This window comes from Trachurus trachurus (assembly GCF_905171665.1).
Source record: "Trachurus trachurus genome assembly, chromosome: 20".
In the NCBI taxonomy this organism is placed as follows: Eukaryota; Metazoa; Chordata; class Actinopteri; order Carangiformes; family Carangidae; genus Trachurus; species Trachurus trachurus.
This window is the reverse complement of record NC_139911.1, coordinates 19,428,502-19,445,340: the sequence shown is the minus strand read 5'-3', so window position 1 is coordinate 19,445,340 and position 16,839 is coordinate 19,428,502. Positions and strand designations below refer to the sequence as shown.

Sequence of the window (16,839 nt, the reverse complement as noted above, 5' to 3'; positions counted from 1 at the left end):
GGTTCCCAGCTTCCGGTTCCGCTCGTATATGTAAGCCGAAGGTGACGCGTGCTGCTGGGGGAACATGGCGGGTCCGTGGTGGAGGCAATGCCGGAGGTGGAGTACAAACTGTACGAGTGCAAGTTTACTGGAAACCCTGTGGCATTTTAACTGCAGGGCTGCGTCTTTCTCTGCGTCCTCTCTGGGGCGGCCGTCGTGGAGCTCCAGGCCGGGGAACGAGGTGAGTTTAGTGGCTGGCAGCCAGGACACCGGGAGGGAAGGAACTGGTAGTACTGTACTGTCAAACCCAACGAGGAAGGTCATACACGCCACCGAGCTGTCAGCCGGTCCCCACTGAGAGGTGGTGGGACTCTGCTGGTGGGTTATTACCGCAGTGTGTGGCACATGGACTGGAACAGCTGCCGTGTGTCTTTTGCAAATGGTTCCTGTGTTTTGTAAGGTTTTCTCAAATGAATGGTGACTTGTTGCAGGGGTGTTGGCTCGTTCAACTTGCTCCATGCATAAAGGTCAAGACCTTCTTCTGATATTACAGGGCAGGGACACTAAGCTCTGTCCTTTATTTAGCCCGGTGTCCTACAAACCGTAACCAGTGTCCGCATGTCAAGTAATCATTCATTTAGATTTGTTTAACCTCTGCATCCATTCATTCATTTGACATTGACTCTTATGGGCTGTTCCAGACTTGCCTGACAAAACACTTGATTTTAGAAAATGCTACTGCAAAATCTCCAGAGTTATATTAGGGGAGCCATGATTATATAAACACAAAAGGACCTATCAATGTCAACAAATCACCAGTCAAAAATTCTACAACAAGGTTGTTCTCTTTAATTTATGGTGGTCTCATATATGTTTGGCTCTGCTTGGCCAGGGTTTGAATTCTAAAATTGGCTTATTGAAAACTCATTATGTGTAAATTGTAAACTAATAGGCCTATAGATCAACTTCACATGACTAAAATCTCTGAATTTACAAAATGAATACATAACTGGGGGAACCTTGGTCAGATTTTGTTAGTTCATTTTCATAATGGACACATCATTGTACTATAATACGCACAAGACTGATTTGTTGCATGTGCCACAAGTCATTCATCTTTTCCTTTCTATTTTGACTTTCAGGGGCGGCCATCATCATTCAGACAAATCAACCCAAACGTTTTAAACTTTACCTCATCTCTAAACAGGTGAGTTGTGATGATGTTGTCCAACCAAAGACTTTGTACGGTTATATCTGAATTTCTTACACTATGATTTGTGATATTATGATGTGTTGTGTTTTCTCATTTCATGTTTATGTACCCTGCAGACCCAAGTCACGGTTGCTGTATTCCACACCAACTTTATGCTGCTGCAGGACGATACACAGTGATGCAAAACCCAAGGACCCCTTCACATTAGCCCAGAAAGACCTAACAAGTTTATATGATGACATCAAAAAGGTAAGTTTTCAAATACTAAAAAACTGTTCATGTGCGGAATTTAAAAGTCTCACCACCCACACACTTTATAATTTCCACGATGAATGACCTTTATATTTTAACTCAGTATTAGTCTGTTAAATAGTCTGAATTTTCAGCTAACATGGATTTTATTACTACGCTTCACAGGAGCTGTTTGTGTCTAAAGATGAGCTGAAGTCTCTGTGTGACTATTACTTTGATGGCAAGGGCAAGGCAATCCGACCAATGATAGTTGTCCTGATGGCCCGGGCCCTCAACATCCACAGCAATAGAGCAGGGTAAGATGGTGTCACTGCAGTGCAGACCTTTATATTTTAACTCAGTAATAGCCTAGTCTTTAAAGTTTCAGTTTCACTCAACTCGTGCACAACATGTGACCTGTGATACACTGGTTGAAGTGAATTGGATGAAAGCTTGTGATAGGGAATCTTGAATTGTTATGTGAATCATAATCCAGGGTTTTATGTCACCTCACTTCCTGCAACCTGTCGTCTGCAGAGATCTGCTCCCAGGGCAGAGGGCCATAGCTATGATCTCAGAGATGATCCACACTGCCAGCCTGGTGCATGACGATGTTATAGACGGGTCAGATAAACGCAGAGGAAAGAAAACTATCAATGATGTGTGGGGTGAAAAAAAGGTAAGGGAAATATAATCAGCTTCTCCCTTTTTTTCTTATCTGACCATGTGTAATAAGGGTGTGTATGTAATTTATTTGTTCCAGGCAATCTTGGCAGGAGATTTCATCCTCTCGGCTGCCTCCATGGCTTTGGCTCGTATTGGCAACAACACTGTGGTTAAAGTGTTGTCCCAGGTCATAGAAGACCTGGTAAGAGGTAAAGTACAGCACTTAATATACACAATACTGTATAATATACGTAATATAATGTTTACTGTTGTCTAATCAATGCCAATTGTGCTTCCAGGTGAATTCATGCAGCTGGGCTCCAAAGAGAACGAGAACGAGAGATTCAAGCACTACCTCGAGAAAACCTTCAAGAAGACAGCGAGTCTTATTGCAAACAGTTGTAAAGCAGTATGTACGTTCTGTCTCACCACAAATAACCCAGAGATGGAGAGAAGCCGCATTTTCTACACTTAATGTGTTTTTGTTGACTGTTTGTCCTCTGTTATTCAAGGTATCCATTCTGGTAAATTCTGATCCTGAAGTGCATGAAATAGCCTACCAGTATGGGAAGAACGTTGGCATCGCATTTCAGGCAAGTGACTGTTTGATCAGCAAAATGACATCAAACAGCCTGCAGTTTGACTTGTGAGAGCTCACACTAGTTAAACAGTGTCACGGTACATTTGGTTTTAATCCACAATGGTGTACGGAAGCAATTCAAGGTTAATAGGTGCAGAGTTATGATATGAGTTTGTTTTGTGTCTTGCCTGCAGCTAGTGGATGATGTCTTGGACTTCACATCAGGAGCCAGTAAGCTGGGGAAGCCTACAGCTGCAGATCTCAAACTGGGCTTGGCTACTGGACCAGTTCTGTTTGCTTGTCAGCAGGTGAGACTGAAAATAAATACAGTGTGCATACATCTTCATAGGAACTGGACATATGAATCACATTATGGCACATGGACTTGTATACCATGCATCATCCTGTTTTGTTTCGTTGTTTTTTTCTTTCCTTTTTTCAGTTTCCTGAGCTTCATGCAATGATCATGAGACGTTTCAGCTCTACTGGAGACGTAGATCGAGCGTGGCAATACGTCCTTCAGGTACGACTATTGATAGATTCTTTCAAGTGTTGGTCTGATTTGCATTGATGTCCTTAACTACTGAATAGAGATTACAGGTGTGGCAAAAGTTTCAACCTAATATTTTCAGTCAAAGATGATTATATCCAATTACATGAAGTTCTGCTTCCTGTGTACAACATTTCAAAAGAGATGATTATGATGAAATACACATTAAAGGAATAGTTCACCAAAAAATAAAATTCAGTCATTGTTGACCATCATGCTGATGAATACACCGGAGTCGTTTTTTATTCCTCAAAGTGCATCTGGAGACCCGGGAGGGGCGCTCAAAACTTTATATGAGAGTAACAGCGCCCAACACAAAAACGTTGAACGCCCCTCCCGGGTCTCCATCAACAGTGACTGAATTTCATTTTTTGGTGAACTATTCCTTTAGGGTTTGTGATGAATTTGGTGAATATTGACCAACAAGTTATTCCCCATGTCTTGATGTCTGTTTTGTGTATTTAATAACAACCCATTATTCTCTCTTCATGAAACTGAATCATAAAATGCTCCAATGTGCACCCATTTACTTTAAAAAGATGTAGAACTTCTTTGATGCTGGACGTAAATGCTCAGTAACCTGTGTCTGGAAAGATGACAAGAGACTATAACTCTGACAACCCCCTCCCTCTCTCTTCCTGTTTCAGAGCGATGGCGTCCAACAGACCAACTACCTGGCGCAGCGCTACTGTCAAGAAGCCATCAGACAGATCAGTATGCTCCGGCCGTCCCCGGAGAGAGACGCCCTCATCAGGCTCACTGAGATGGTGCTCACCAGAGACAAGTGAGCACCTTCCTGCTGGGGCTTCACTTCAGGCAGCTACCTGCAGAGAGGCAACTCACCCTGTGGACCCCTGTGTAGGGGTCAGAAACAAGAGACATTTGGAGAGAAGCGATGGATGGTTTTGGTTCAGAGGGACGCCTGGTGCTGGTTTTAGTGCCAACTCTGTGTAAAAAAAAAAAAACGGCAGCAAGCTCTGTCAGAGCACTTGATCAGAATCACGGGGCCAACACGGCACACAGGAGTCTCTCTGAACTGATACCTGTTGTTTCACGGTCCTAAAACTCCTAAATTATACATGTGGGTGAGTCGCATTATAATGGTTTGACGTATACACACACGTGGTTTTTAGTTCACATCACACAGTGATGATTTGGAAATGAATTATAATGTCAAGTTTTCAGATGCTACTGCAAATTGCAGTCCAAACCTTCACTGCATACAGTACTGTAACTGCAACTGCCTCCTATGCCTCCGACTAGCAGACTGTGAATTAGTGCAGTTTGTTACCTGCTAGTACAGAGCTGTGGCGCTGTTGTACAATCTTAAATTCCAAATGATATGACATGAAATGAAAAGTGCATAATTGTCATGGGTGTGTTTGTCTGGACCAGTGTTAATGTCTCTGGAGATCCGTCCACACCTCGAAGGCCAAAACAGTCATGTGTCTTTTTGACTTGTTTAAATGTTATAGGTTACTTCTGTATTGCAAAGTGCCCTGTAACAACGAAGGCCTTAACATCTACAATGACTGAGTGCTCAATAAACCACCTGTTTTTTTTTATTTAAATCGATCTTGTGCCGTTTTAATTTCCTCCACACACAACCGACCACACGTGCATGTTGTACATAGAATTGTTTATTATAAAAGACTGTACATTAATTTTTCAATCAACATTTTATATGTACAAATGAAGGGCAGACAGATAAACCTCAATATTTCTACCCAGCAAATTGAACCAGTACATGTTTTCTCTTTATTGTAAATACTAAAGCAAATGGGCAAAATACCAAGGTATTAGCTGCAGTATCCTGAAATGGTACATGGCGACCACTGCATGTTAACCTTGCCTCTGAAAGTCAAGATTATGTTAGATGAGTGTTTTTGAGGGCTAACAAAAAGAAAAAAAAAACGCAATGTTACCAAGATGATATCAAGACCTGAGTGAAACCTAATATTGATTGGCTGATTTCTGACTCGAGTTAAATATGTACACCTGTGCAGCCCAGAGGAGTTCATGTTCAGAGCAGTCAACATGGTCCTTGAACCCAGAGCAGGTCGTTGTTGCTTTGAGAAGACTGAGGAGGTATTAGAGTTGTCTATTGGTCTACTGCGTTACATCTGAATCGTCGCATGGCAGTGTTAGGCACGACAATTCCAGCCTTGACCGCCACCGCACGCCGTCTTATCAGAGCTGAAGCCCGTTATTGCCAGTTTACCAATGTATCCTACAAGATTGTGTGTGGATTAGTACAGAAGTAATAACAGTGATGTGACATTATCTTCAGATGCTTTGCTAAGAAGCAAAAAACAAAAATGGAATGTGTTTTCTTCAAACAGATCTAAATGCATGGCAAAGCAAACTCTGTTTCATATTAAGGATTTTTAACATCCAATGCAAATCAGCATTTTAAAAGGGTGAGACCATGGGAAGGTGTGAAATTTACTTCAGTCTAAAAACTTCAGTGATTACAACAGTGGAATGAAAATTAAAAAAAAAAAAAAAAAAAAAGTTGAATACACTTAGAACATAATGGAAGCATAATGGCAATAAACTTAAGATTACATTATATCTCTTAAAATTTTGCATGCTTTTTAACGCCGAGACTGATTTTTCAGAAGTTACTGTTTCTCTTTGAAATACCATTTACAGTTTTTGAAGTTGTAAATTACCGACAGGCCGTCTGTCTTGTGTTTATTCTTCGTACAACGGGGGGCCTCATGGCGTCGAGGAGGGCACCACTAATGAAAACTATCATATAATCAACATTCACTGAATTTTACATTACAGAAAACCCGAGTGGCTGCAGCTCACATTATATACAACTGACAGTACAAGCACTTCGATGAAGGTGCGTTATATGACATTAACAATTTTTATTTGTTCCGTAAGACCTAATACTCTTGTTCACAAAAGGATTCAGTTCTGAATTGCAAAAATCTTTGTCCAGGCGAGATGTACATCCTTCAGCTGTGTGGCCGTCGTCTTCAACCCATGAGAGCGCGTGCAGTCCAATTCTTTAGAAACTTCTTTTTTTTCATTATTATTTTACATATTCCATAAATGTCCCCCACCCACCCATTTAACACCAAAATAAACTAAATAGATATTACTTTTCATTTTATTTGCAATCAGTTAGGGAAAGAACATTCTGTCATATCAAAAGAGGATCATACAGTTATGTCTATGTGGAGTCAAGATTGCTGCTGTCAGTCTCTCAGTGGATTATGATATGACTGAATAAATAGACTGTACTGTTACTGCGAGGTCCCTTCAGTCGGCATAGTGCATGATGGACTCCACGTAGTTGCCCGGGAACAGGCCGGTGGTGCCGTTGCTCACGCCCTCGAACCAGCCGTCGTCGTTCTTCTTGATGACGTAGATGATCGCCCCCTCCATGAAACTCAACTCGTCGTCTTTGTCCTGGCTGTAGTCGTAGATGGCCACCACTGACGGGAGGAGGGGGAGACGGACAAAGTGAGCATTAAATGGAAGGCTTAAAGGGATAGTTCAAAAACAAAGAAAAACTAAATGAAGTCATCATTAAAAGGGATAGTTCGCCATAATCCCTAAAGTCATAAGGGTAGGTTCATTACCTTTAATTATCGGTGCATGTTGTTTTGAGATCTGCGGGGCAGAGACGCAAGCTGCTCAGCTGGAGGTGAACGGTACAGGTCCCCTGTCCCTCAAAACTCATCAAATACACAATCCAACAACTCCAAAATGTTCTTGTAGACAAGTTGTGACCTGCACATTCACCACACTATGAAATAATCATGTATAATTTTGTAACATTACGACACATGAAGCAAATACTCGGAAATACTTGCGCTTTTGAAATCACTCCGCCCAGCAGCCGTGTCTGGAATGTAGTTCCAGCTATGCATTTGCCTCGAAAACAACTCCATCTCGTAATGTTACATTATTATTTCATAGTGTGGTGAATGTGCAGGTCACAACTTGTCCACAAATGCGTTGTGGAGTTGTTGGATTGTGTATTCGATGAGTTTTGAGGGACAGGGGACCTGCTGTACCGTTCACCTTCATTGTGTTCTCTGAGCAGCTCACGTCTCTGCCCCGCTGATCTCAAAACAACATGCACCGATAATTAAAGGTAATTAACCTACCCTTATGACTATAGGAATTATGGCGATAGGCGAATTTGCCAAAATTTTGAACTATCCCTTTATGATGACTTCATTTAGTTTTTCTTTGTTTTCTTTTTTAAAAAAGCAACCTTTCTCAACGTAGTTCTTGGGAGCCCACTGCGGGTCTCCGTCAGCGTAGGGGTCGTCGTAGTGCACGACAGCAGCATCCTCCTCCTCGTAATCCACAGGAGGCGGCGGCGGTGGGGGAGGAGAGTCGTCAAACATGGGCAAGTCATCCGGAGGGGGAGGGGGAGGAGGAGTGGGAGTATCTGCAACTGTTGGAACAGACACAGAGAAGTGAGACGCCCGGAAAGACTTTCCTAGCTGAGCTCGGGGGGTTCAGGACTCACTGGTTTACATGAGCCGGTGACGGAGGGGGGGGCGGCGGCGGCTGAACCATGCAGAATTAAATGATAAGACATGCAGGACGGTGTGTGTGCGTGCAAGGTTTCTGAATATGAAGTTCATCAAGCAGGCTGCATTGCTGTTAGGACTTCCCGCAGATCACTTAATAGGATGATATACTGTGCATTTAAGCCTCTTAAGTGGTTTGTGTAGTTTGTGCTCCTCTTGTTGTGGCTCTGTTCAGGCATGCACTTACACAAAAAAGGGAACTAATTGATCCAACATGCCGAGTCATGCTATTTTAGCATATCGGGTGTGAGTGACAGCATCCATATTTGACAAAAGAAGCTATAAAGAGAGGTCTTATGGAGGTTTATGTCTTCACTATGGCTTCATGAACATTTCATCTAACAATATAATCGACTTAAACCTTATTCATTAATAAATATCCACCACTGATCTCTAAAGAGGTTTCTGTTCTGAAACAATGTAAGCAGCAATATTTCAATTGGTGATATTAGACTAGAATGGCAATTCTGGACCAGCAGGTGGCAGCAAAGGTTCCTGCCCTGTCCAGTAATTTTCCCTCATTAACATTTGTATTACTATTAAAAGCATTATTCGTCACCTCAACTCAACTCGGTCCTGTTGTGCTTCAAGGACATTAAGCCTGTGGTTGACTAGATTTCCCTAAATGAATAAAAAACAGCCTGTGGCACCAAACAAACTTCCTTATTTTCCTCCTGCACTTATTTTAAAAAGCCTCCTCTGTTGCCAGTTGAGATTACTCCACCACCAATCTGTCTTCAGATAACATATAGAGCTGCTTACAAGGTACACACAAATAATGACGAGACAAATGAGGTACATTCTATAAGAGTAAGCTGTGGCAAGTGGTTGATTTCAACAGACAGAGGGAAGAGAGTGAACAAGCACAATGCATGCTGGGTGATGTGAAACTGGGAATGGTTGGCACAGATAAGGAGGGGAAGTATCTGTCTTAGCCTCTTCACTTACTGCTCTCCTGCATCCTGGCCACAAAGCCAGTCAGAGGTATCTGTGGAGTCAGCTGGGGCATGGGTGGAGGAGGAGGAGCGATAGACACTGAAAGCCAGCAAAGAAAAGACAGAGGGGCAGAAAGAAAGAAAGAAAGAAAGAAAGAAAGAAAGAAAGAAAAGACAAACAAAGAAAAAGCCCATAAGTCACCAAAAACATATAGAAGACAGTTAAAAAGTGCGCCCAAACCCAAGCAACACAACATTGACAGACTACAGAAGAACGACAGTGATGTGAAGCGGTGACAGACTGAGCCCTAAAATGCTTCGTCCCTTAATTAAGACATCAACTGACAGATTTCTTTATATTTTGTGGAAAAAGTAAATTACTAATCAGTTATTTAAATAATGACTGACACATGAAGTTAATCATCTGTCACAGCATCTCCACGAACGCTTTAAGACTGAGAAGTTGAATGATGTTTACCACTGTGATGAGGTTTTACAGGGTATCCGGGGATCTCTGCAGCCAGAGGATAAACTGGGGATTATGTTTGATTTCTGTCAATCAGGCCGTTCCCCCACTCACGGCTCTGCAGTCGGCGGCGAGCGACGACAGCGGCCAGAAGGGGGCACTGTTCGCCTTCAATGTCTATCAACCTACATTCCAGGGAAGGCTGCTGAACTCCCCTCGGACCTGTTGTAGTTAAAGACTTTGAATTCTCATCTCACTTTTCAGGCCTTTCCCACAACATCTGATCAGTAGGAACATGTGAACTGCTCAACGGTGACTGGATACGTTAAAGCCAGAGCTTACACCTCTGTATTTCTGATCATGGTATGGAGACGAAGCACTTCAAAACAAAAAATGTGAGGTGAAAACACATGCTGGGTCCATAGTGATCTAAATGCAGTGTTTGCATCGTGATCTCAGTCAGGTGTTAAGTGTAATTCTGTAGAGTGTGACTGCATCCTTAACACAAAAAAAAGTCTCCCCTCAAAAAAGTGGCTTAGAAATCAAAGACATCCATACTTTGCATCGCTTTTCTTGGACGTGACACGTATTTCAACAAGCCTGCCAGCCCTGCCGGACTAATATGCATAATGAAATCTGATCTCAATGCGGGGAAAGTTGAAATAACGCTTATTAATAGCAGTTGAAAATGCAAAGGCGTACGAGTTGGATGTCATGTCGCCATCCCGTCATCGTGTCTCCTGATGCTGATCGCAGGTTAATGACGGATGAAAAACGGAGGCTAGAGTTTAGACAGGTCAAGCTTTTAAAGCAAAACAGAGCTGACACGATGTACGGAGAAGTACATTTAAAAAAAGGTGGACATCTGATGATGTTTTTATTAAGATGCCAAACACCGTGGTTGGTTGTGCATTATGAACAGGATTCGACTGTCTGCGCTGCATCTTGTGTGGGGAAACTCAAGGACGAGGCGCTCTGCATCAATACTAAAGACATCACGCAGTCAGATTAAAAAAGCCTTAACCTGCACTTTCAGAGTCAAGGGAAAAGTCAATAATTCAGACAAGAATGCAAGCTTGACCTTCAGAAAGCATGACTCACTTGCGGACATGAAACACTGGTCTGTGGCTATCAAGGTTAGCTTGCTTTGGTTTGTGACTGTGCAAAATTTGGAAGAAATGTGAGGTTTTATGCTCCAGTGGTGGTTTGGAGTCTATAACACAGGCGGGGTTTGGAGACAGAAGGGCCTTACTTGAGTTCTGGCCATAGCCAGGAGTGCCTCCATTAATATGAGGCTGCTGCTGCTGCTGCTGTTGCTGTTGTTGTTGCTGCTGCTGTTGCTGCTGCTGTTGCTGTTGCTGTTGCTGCTGCTGCTGCTGTAGCTGAAGCTGTTGCTGCTGCTGCAAGGAGAACTGGGAAGTGACCGATGGCGCCCGGCGGTAGGTGCCCGTGGCCGAAACCATAGAGACAGAGGAGTTGGAGGGGTTGTGCCGCGAAATCTGCCGCGAGATGGTTCCAAACTGGGACATTGGAGCGGGGCCCAGACCAGGCCCAGGGGCCACCGCTAGAAACACCCAAAGACAAGGGAGAAGGAGGGGAAGGAAGAGAGGAAAGACAGGCAGGACCGAAGAGGGGAAGGGGGTTAGACAGAGGAGATGGAAAGGGGAAGGAGGGAAAAAAATAATAAGCACCCATAACATGAATCATCAACAGCGTTAAGGATGTGAGGTTTTAAACAATGATTAGAGCCCTGCACCTTCTGAAAAGACAATCAATAACCAATCAGAGGACGCAGATGAGCCAGGGATGCAGCACAGATTGTCAATTGATAACATATTACAAAAGGCATTTCATGAGGTTAAAATGAAACACAGAAGTCCCAAGAGGTCATCCAAGTAAATCCTGTACTTGAAGGCTCTTTAGAGATGCAGCAAGAGAAGACTGGGGGGTAGGGGAGACCGAGAGTGAGAAAACAGAAGAGAAGAGAGCAGCAACAGAACAGACTAATCCTTCAGGGTTCAACTGAACTGGCAGTAAAAATAACTTCCTCACACTCTATTCATGGACGTGATTTTACATGTCGACTTGAGGGATGGCAGGGAGAGTTCACCATCACTACGGGTATCACATCACTGACCGCTTGAGAATAACCAGATCATCTTAAAACAGCAGCAATATTGCAAATACTCAAATATGTAAGGGTTATGCAAGCAGTGTGTGTGTGAAAAACAAAATATATAGAGAGGGTCAGAAGGGGATTAAAGACTGGCCTGCCTGAGTATTTCCTGTGCATATTTGCAGATAAGGTACTGTCCCTCAGGAGAGGCTCTGCTCCCAGATAAGGATGGGTGGAACCGGAGGAAGTAAAGATTTGGAGGAAAACAAGGGCAAACAAACTTCTCCACGTTGTCACCGGGAGAAGTAATTATGTCTGAAAAGTGCGCATTGATGTTCTGAGGATGAGTCTGCCGTGTTTCGAGTGATCATCTTGTTGAAGAATTTCAATTTCACTGGAGTCGATCAGATCTGAGCAGCCACCGTACAAACACTCACACAGACAAGAGTTGATACTAATCAAACAGCTGGATGCTTCTCAGTAAATCAAAACAAGTATCACTTGGCAATTCAGAGTCAATACAACGTGAAAATTAAAGCTGCATCAAACAATATTAAAAACTGGAAGAATCCAAATGGCTGTTTGAGTGTTTTTTGAACTTCATTAGTCCAAAATCATATTATGGGACATCAGCTGTGGGTTCGACTGTTTCACAACTGAGAGCTGGTTCACTGTTTTAGCTTTCAATTCATCACTTACATGCAAATGCTTTTGTACCACTGAACTCTTGCCTCAACTAATTTCTCACATTTGTAGCAGCATGTTGGGTTTTAAATGAGTTAATTAACACCATTAAAACATGATAAATATTTAAGCTAGTTAAGTCAACGTAGGAAGTCACTGTAGCATCACATGAGCTCCAGTGCCTAGGGGGCGAAACATAATGTTAAATTAAGGATGCTTCGTAAATGTAACCTTTATTGATTTATATAAGAATTCATGGATACTGGATATGTTTTAGAGGAAGTAGTAGGACTATTCATTTAGCTCCGCTCACAAAATCAATTTGGTAATTTAGCTAGCTGCTGGTGTAACGTTATTGCTACAATATTTCAGGTAGCCTAGTTTGTGTATTATAGTGAAATATAATTTCAATTACATACATCATTTTTAAAATAACATGTTGATGTCAGGTTGGTCAACTGTTCAGTCCCTCATCTCAGGCCACAAGTTAGCAAGTTAACGTTAGCTTCGTCGGTTGGTTTGGTAAGCTACATCAAAGATACTAACTGTTGCCTGATGCTTATACTCACTTGCTTTTACTAAATAGTTAATAATTATAAATCTCCACATAAGAGCAAATTCGTGAAATTTCAAGTTAGTTATAATGAGGCCCATTTTGAAGTTAGCCTGGAACAGCTTAGATGCAGCTTTAACCTCAGTGACTTTTCTGGGAAATAGAAAATGAAATCAGATGAAGAAGTCTCACAGCCCCTAAGGTAAATGAATCTTATCTTCGTATTGGAGAGACTGCACTCATCCTGCCAGTGTAGCATCTCACTTGAACGGTCTCTTGAATTTTTGGGGTTGTTAAAGTTGTAAATGTGGATTGCCAATGGGTGTGAATGTTTTTTTTGAGATATGCAGTAGCAGCTTGAGATCAAATGTAAATGAGGTAAGTTTTCAGATTCTTCAGGCACTAATTAACTTCAGCCAGACCTTAGGTGATATGAGACTTCCTAAATAAGCCAATAACAGACCATTGAAGCATTAGAAAAAGTAGAGAACCACCACCACCACCACTGAGGTTTACATTCTTTCCAAAAACCATAGTATGGCAAGTAAACTGTGCCTGTTGTGTCTCCAAACAGAGGCACATCCAGTACATGGCCTGATCACACCGCAAGCGCAACCACAGGGCTGAACTAACAGGAAATATTGGCTGATGTGTTTAGTTCAATAAGTTCATTGGCAAAGAAAGGTTGGCTACAGCCATTACTTGTCAACTGCCAGATTCCCATCCTTTCTCATTCCCCTAATAATGTTATTTCATTGAATTAATGAAATATTGTTGCCAAGGCAGCCCGCATTTTGGGGAAAGAAGTTTTTCTCTTAACCTAATCAATGCTTCTTTTTTACACTGCAAAAACTCAAAATCTTACCAAGAATATTTGTCTTATTTCTAGTCAAAACAAATCTCATTCTACTTAAAATAAGACTCATCACATTAAAGTATCTTGTTTTTAGACTCTTTTTACTTCTTTCAAGCATGTTTTCACTTAAAATAATCTGATAGTGGAGCAAGTTTTTCTTCCTTAATACAAGCACAAACATTTTTCTACTTATTTCAAGTGAAAACTTGTTTGAAACAAGTGAAAATTATCTAAAAACAAGTTAATTTTTAGGTGATGAGTCTTATTTTAAATGGAAAGAGATTAGTTTTGACTACAAATGAGACATTTTGACAAGAAATAAGACAAATATTCTTGGAAAGATATTGAGTTTTTGCAGTGTAACAAGTTATGCCTACTTAACAATATAAACTAGTTGAATATAATGACAAAAATATACAGCATTGTTTATCTAACCAGCACAATATATTAATAAGAGCCTCTGTGCTTGCAGTGTGTACAGACTGACACCCGTTCATACCCACAACACCCATATTTGTGCATGTCTGCCGTGAGAAGATTGTTGTAGACGTGCTGATCATCCACCCTCCAGACAGGAGACAGAGCGGGAGCGACCTCGGGGTCCGAGGAGTCTCACCTATCGGTGCCGGTGGTGGAGGGGCTGGTGGTGGTGCAGGTGGTGCTGGTGGGACGAGCCCGGCCACTGGGGCACCAGGTGGAGGCATAGCAGGAGGAGGAGGAGGAGGAGGAGGAGGAGGGGGTGGGGGAGGCGGAGGGGCTCCGGGGGGAGCAGACATGGGCGGAACTGAAGGGAGTATTAACATAAGTTTAATACCGACGCTGGAAACGGAGTGTGTCCTCACCCGCCGCCTGCACCTCCACAGTTACATAACATCACATCGCTTTACTCAAGAACCCTTTGGGGCTCGGGGAGCGCTTCGACTTTTGTCAAGGCGCCGCTCTGCTTCGCACACACTTCTTTGTGGTATGAAGTGAGTGTTTCCATGGCGACCGGCTTGTGAGGTGGGGGAAAGCCGTGGTTAGTCCTGCGTTGCTGTCCTGATCCTGGTGCTGAGGTAGAACAGCTACCACATAAACCCAAAATATTTCTTACTCAGCTCAAAAAAAATGAGCCGAAAGTTAAAACACCGTGCAATTCTTGTGGCACGTGTGTGTTGCAACACGCTGCTGTGTGTATAGCATGTGCGTGGTGCTATGTGGGCCTTTACTGTTGCACTGTAAAGCGGTAGGCCTAACACAGCTTGGCCTATTTACACAGTAGGATAGAGAATCAGCTGTGCTTAGAACACAATGGACCTGCATAATCCCTGTCTGGTAAACATAGTCTTTGTGTGGAGTAGTCTCACTATCTCCACAGAGACTGATAAATCTACACCTTGCCAAATAGTGTCCATCATTGATAAATCCATGCATGTTATAACATGCATTTTAAATAAAACTGCTCTATATTTCTAAACCGTGCACTTTTCAAGCACATATGTTTACTATTAGTTCTTATACTATTCTTATATCTCACTACTATACTATTCTTTGATGCAGATATGCACTTTGGACTAAAAGGGAAGTGGTACACAATATTAGTTACTGTGTCTGTGGTCTAATTTATATAGAAACGATAACTGTGGCGGAAGCTAACACAGGTATGTGCTCTGTGCAAACAGCATGGCCCTGTTTTCCCATCACTGCCTGTCAATGTTTAAAGAGTGTTATGTCATTTTATTCAGGTCAAACAGACCAGAATTCACCTCATTTGAGTTTCAGAGAGCAAAAACAGATATTTTGGGAAGATAAATAGCAGATATTTGTTCGTTTTATACTCAGAGGACTTCTTATAAAAGGACATAAAATCCCTGTATAACCAATGCTTGGAGCATGGGAAAGAGATAAAAAAAAAAGAAGCTCCAAAACCAAATTTAATGACATTCTCAGGTGGGTTAGCAGCTCTGTAAGTCAGAGAGGAGCAGGTTTTATTGCAGGCTTTTTCAAAATGGCCTGGAGCTGGTTGAATGCAGTTCTGCCTCTACCTAATAACAGGAGGGGGGGGGGACTGGACTGGCCTGTAGTAGCCATTTACTGAAAGCCACTGGTGCAGTTATCAACGCTCACCTGAGCCAGACATGGGGATGGAGGGTGTAGGCACTGCGATGGGAATGCCAATTCCGCTGCTGCCGCTGTTCTCCCGGCTGCTGCTCCCCCCGCTGCTTCCACTAAGGGAGACAGGAGAGAAAGAGGACATCGTTTTATTTAGGGCAACCTGCTCAGACTGCACAGCAGGTAAAAAAAAAAAAAAAAACTGCAGATACCAACTCCACTACATCTCAGGTCCTCTCCCATTTAGAAACTGCAAAACTTCATTTAAGTCACATTATTGTTTTTCTGTACATCCCTTTCTTATTATCTCTATGTACTGATTGACTCAGTCTATTCGTTTGTCAGGACTGAGCTGCACAAACGAGGTGCAAGGCACGAATAAATCAGAATTAACAGTGATATAGTCCAGAATTCAAATGTATAATTAAGCTTTTAGCATGCCAGCCACCTAAAAATACTTTCCTTCAGATCCTCTAATTGCCTCACAATACTTGGACTAATTTACAAAGATTATCATACACGCTATGTGTTTAGTCTCATGATAAAACTCGCTTTCATTTGGCAGCGAACACATAGGATGGGTAATCTGAGGATAAAATCAAAACAAACACTTTATTGTACGTGATACGAGCCTTCGCCAAACAGTTAATCCAGCACTCGCCATGTTGTAGTGGATCAATTACACTGAGCAAAGATACAATGGGCTTGACAGCTTTATGGCAAACACATGGGAGGTGGAAAACTGACAGTGTAGCCACAGATTCAGCTGCTTGTCAATATCACACACACTCCAGTTCCTTTTACAAAAAGGAAATAGATGTTTGTCCATCTATCCTGGCTTGTTTTCAAAGGTTATACCTATAACTTTTTCATCAAAACAATTCAGTTTAGTGGCGGTGTTTAGCTCAGTTGGTAGAGCACCCGCCCCATGCGTTGAGGCGAGTTTGTTGGGTTCGTCTGCAGGTGACTTAGTGTGAAATGATTCAGATGAGTTTCCAGTCCGCTGTCAACACCAGAGCTGCTGCTCGTTAAATACGGTTAGCGTTAGCTTAGCTTTAGCTACTAGCCGCTCCCTATAGGCGTACCTGTACAATTGAAGGTAGGAGCGAGAGCGGGCGAGTGTGAGTGCGACACGTAGCCTCCTTAATAGGAGGAATTAAACTTGTAGCTAACACCTTTAACATGAATATATTTGTCACATTTATGTCAAATATCCCCTCTGTGTTTATGTCTAAATATTCTGCATGTAAGTTTCTCACATTTACCGTATCAAGCTTAGAAAAAACTCTAAACCGATTTTTATGACTAAACTGAACATTTTTGATTTGGTACTAACATTTTTTGAAGAAGAAAT

The 16,839-nt window shown here is 42.3% G+C and overlaps 2 protein-coding genes across 5 annotated transcripts in view; one reads left to right on the top strand and one right to left on the bottom strand.

Annotated features, from left to right (window-relative positions):
• Positions 1-7: 7 nt before the first annotated feature.
• pdss1 (prenyl (decaprenyl) diphosphate synthase, subunit 1) lies at positions 8-4,158 on the top strand. Its single transcript, XM_083994980.1, has 11 exons — positions 8-220; positions 1,122-1,186; positions 1,309-1,441; positions 1,610-1,740; positions 1,961-2,102; positions 2,187-2,298; positions 2,389-2,498; positions 2,602-2,682; positions 2,864-2,977; positions 3,112-3,192; positions 3,867-4,158. Exons 1-11 carry the CDS (start codon positions 65-67, stop codon positions 4,005-4,007), a joined length of 1,266 nt encoding a protein of 421 aa, XP_083851106.1. The 5' UTR covers positions 8-64; the 3' UTR covers positions 4,008-4,158.
• A 685-nt stretch (positions 4,159-4,843) lies between these two features.
• The window catches only part of abi1a (abl-interactor 1a), a 53,245-nt gene continuing 41,249 nt past the window's right edge, over positions 4,844-16,839 (bottom strand). Inside the window, exons 6-11 of one of the 4 annotated variants that reach the window (XM_083995542.1) lie at positions 15,501-15,601; positions 14,011-14,178; positions 10,438-10,749; positions 8,733-8,819; positions 7,460-7,645; positions 4,844-6,671 (exon numbers count right to left, since the gene is read on the bottom strand). In XM_083995542.1, coding sequence (XP_083851668.1) covers positions 6,496-6,671; positions 7,460-7,645; positions 8,733-8,819; positions 10,438-10,749; positions 14,011-14,178; positions 15,501-15,601 — 1,030 coding nt within the window. In that variant the 3' untranslated portion in view covers positions 4,844-6,495. The remainder of the gene's footprint in view (positions 6,672-7,459; positions 7,646-8,732; positions 8,820-10,437; positions 10,750-14,010; positions 14,179-15,500; positions 15,602-16,839) is intronic. The other 3 variants (XM_083995543.1, XM_083995544.1, XM_083995545.1) reach the window with 3 other exon arrangements.

Bases quoted from the DNA above. Each gene is read 5' to 3' on its own strand.
- pdss1 (XM_083994980.1), top strand. From the start codon at position 65: ATGGCGGGTCCGTGGTGGAGGCAATGCCGGAGGTGGAGTACAAACTGT. The intron at 1,187-1,308 runs GTGAGTTGTGAT...TGTACCCTGCAG, and splicing joins TTTACCTCATCTCTAAACAG to ACCCAAGTCACGGTTGCTGT. The intron at 3,193-3,866 runs GTACGACTATTG...TTCCTGTTTCAG, and splicing joins CGTGGCAATACGTCCTTCAG to AGCGATGGCGTCCAACAGAC.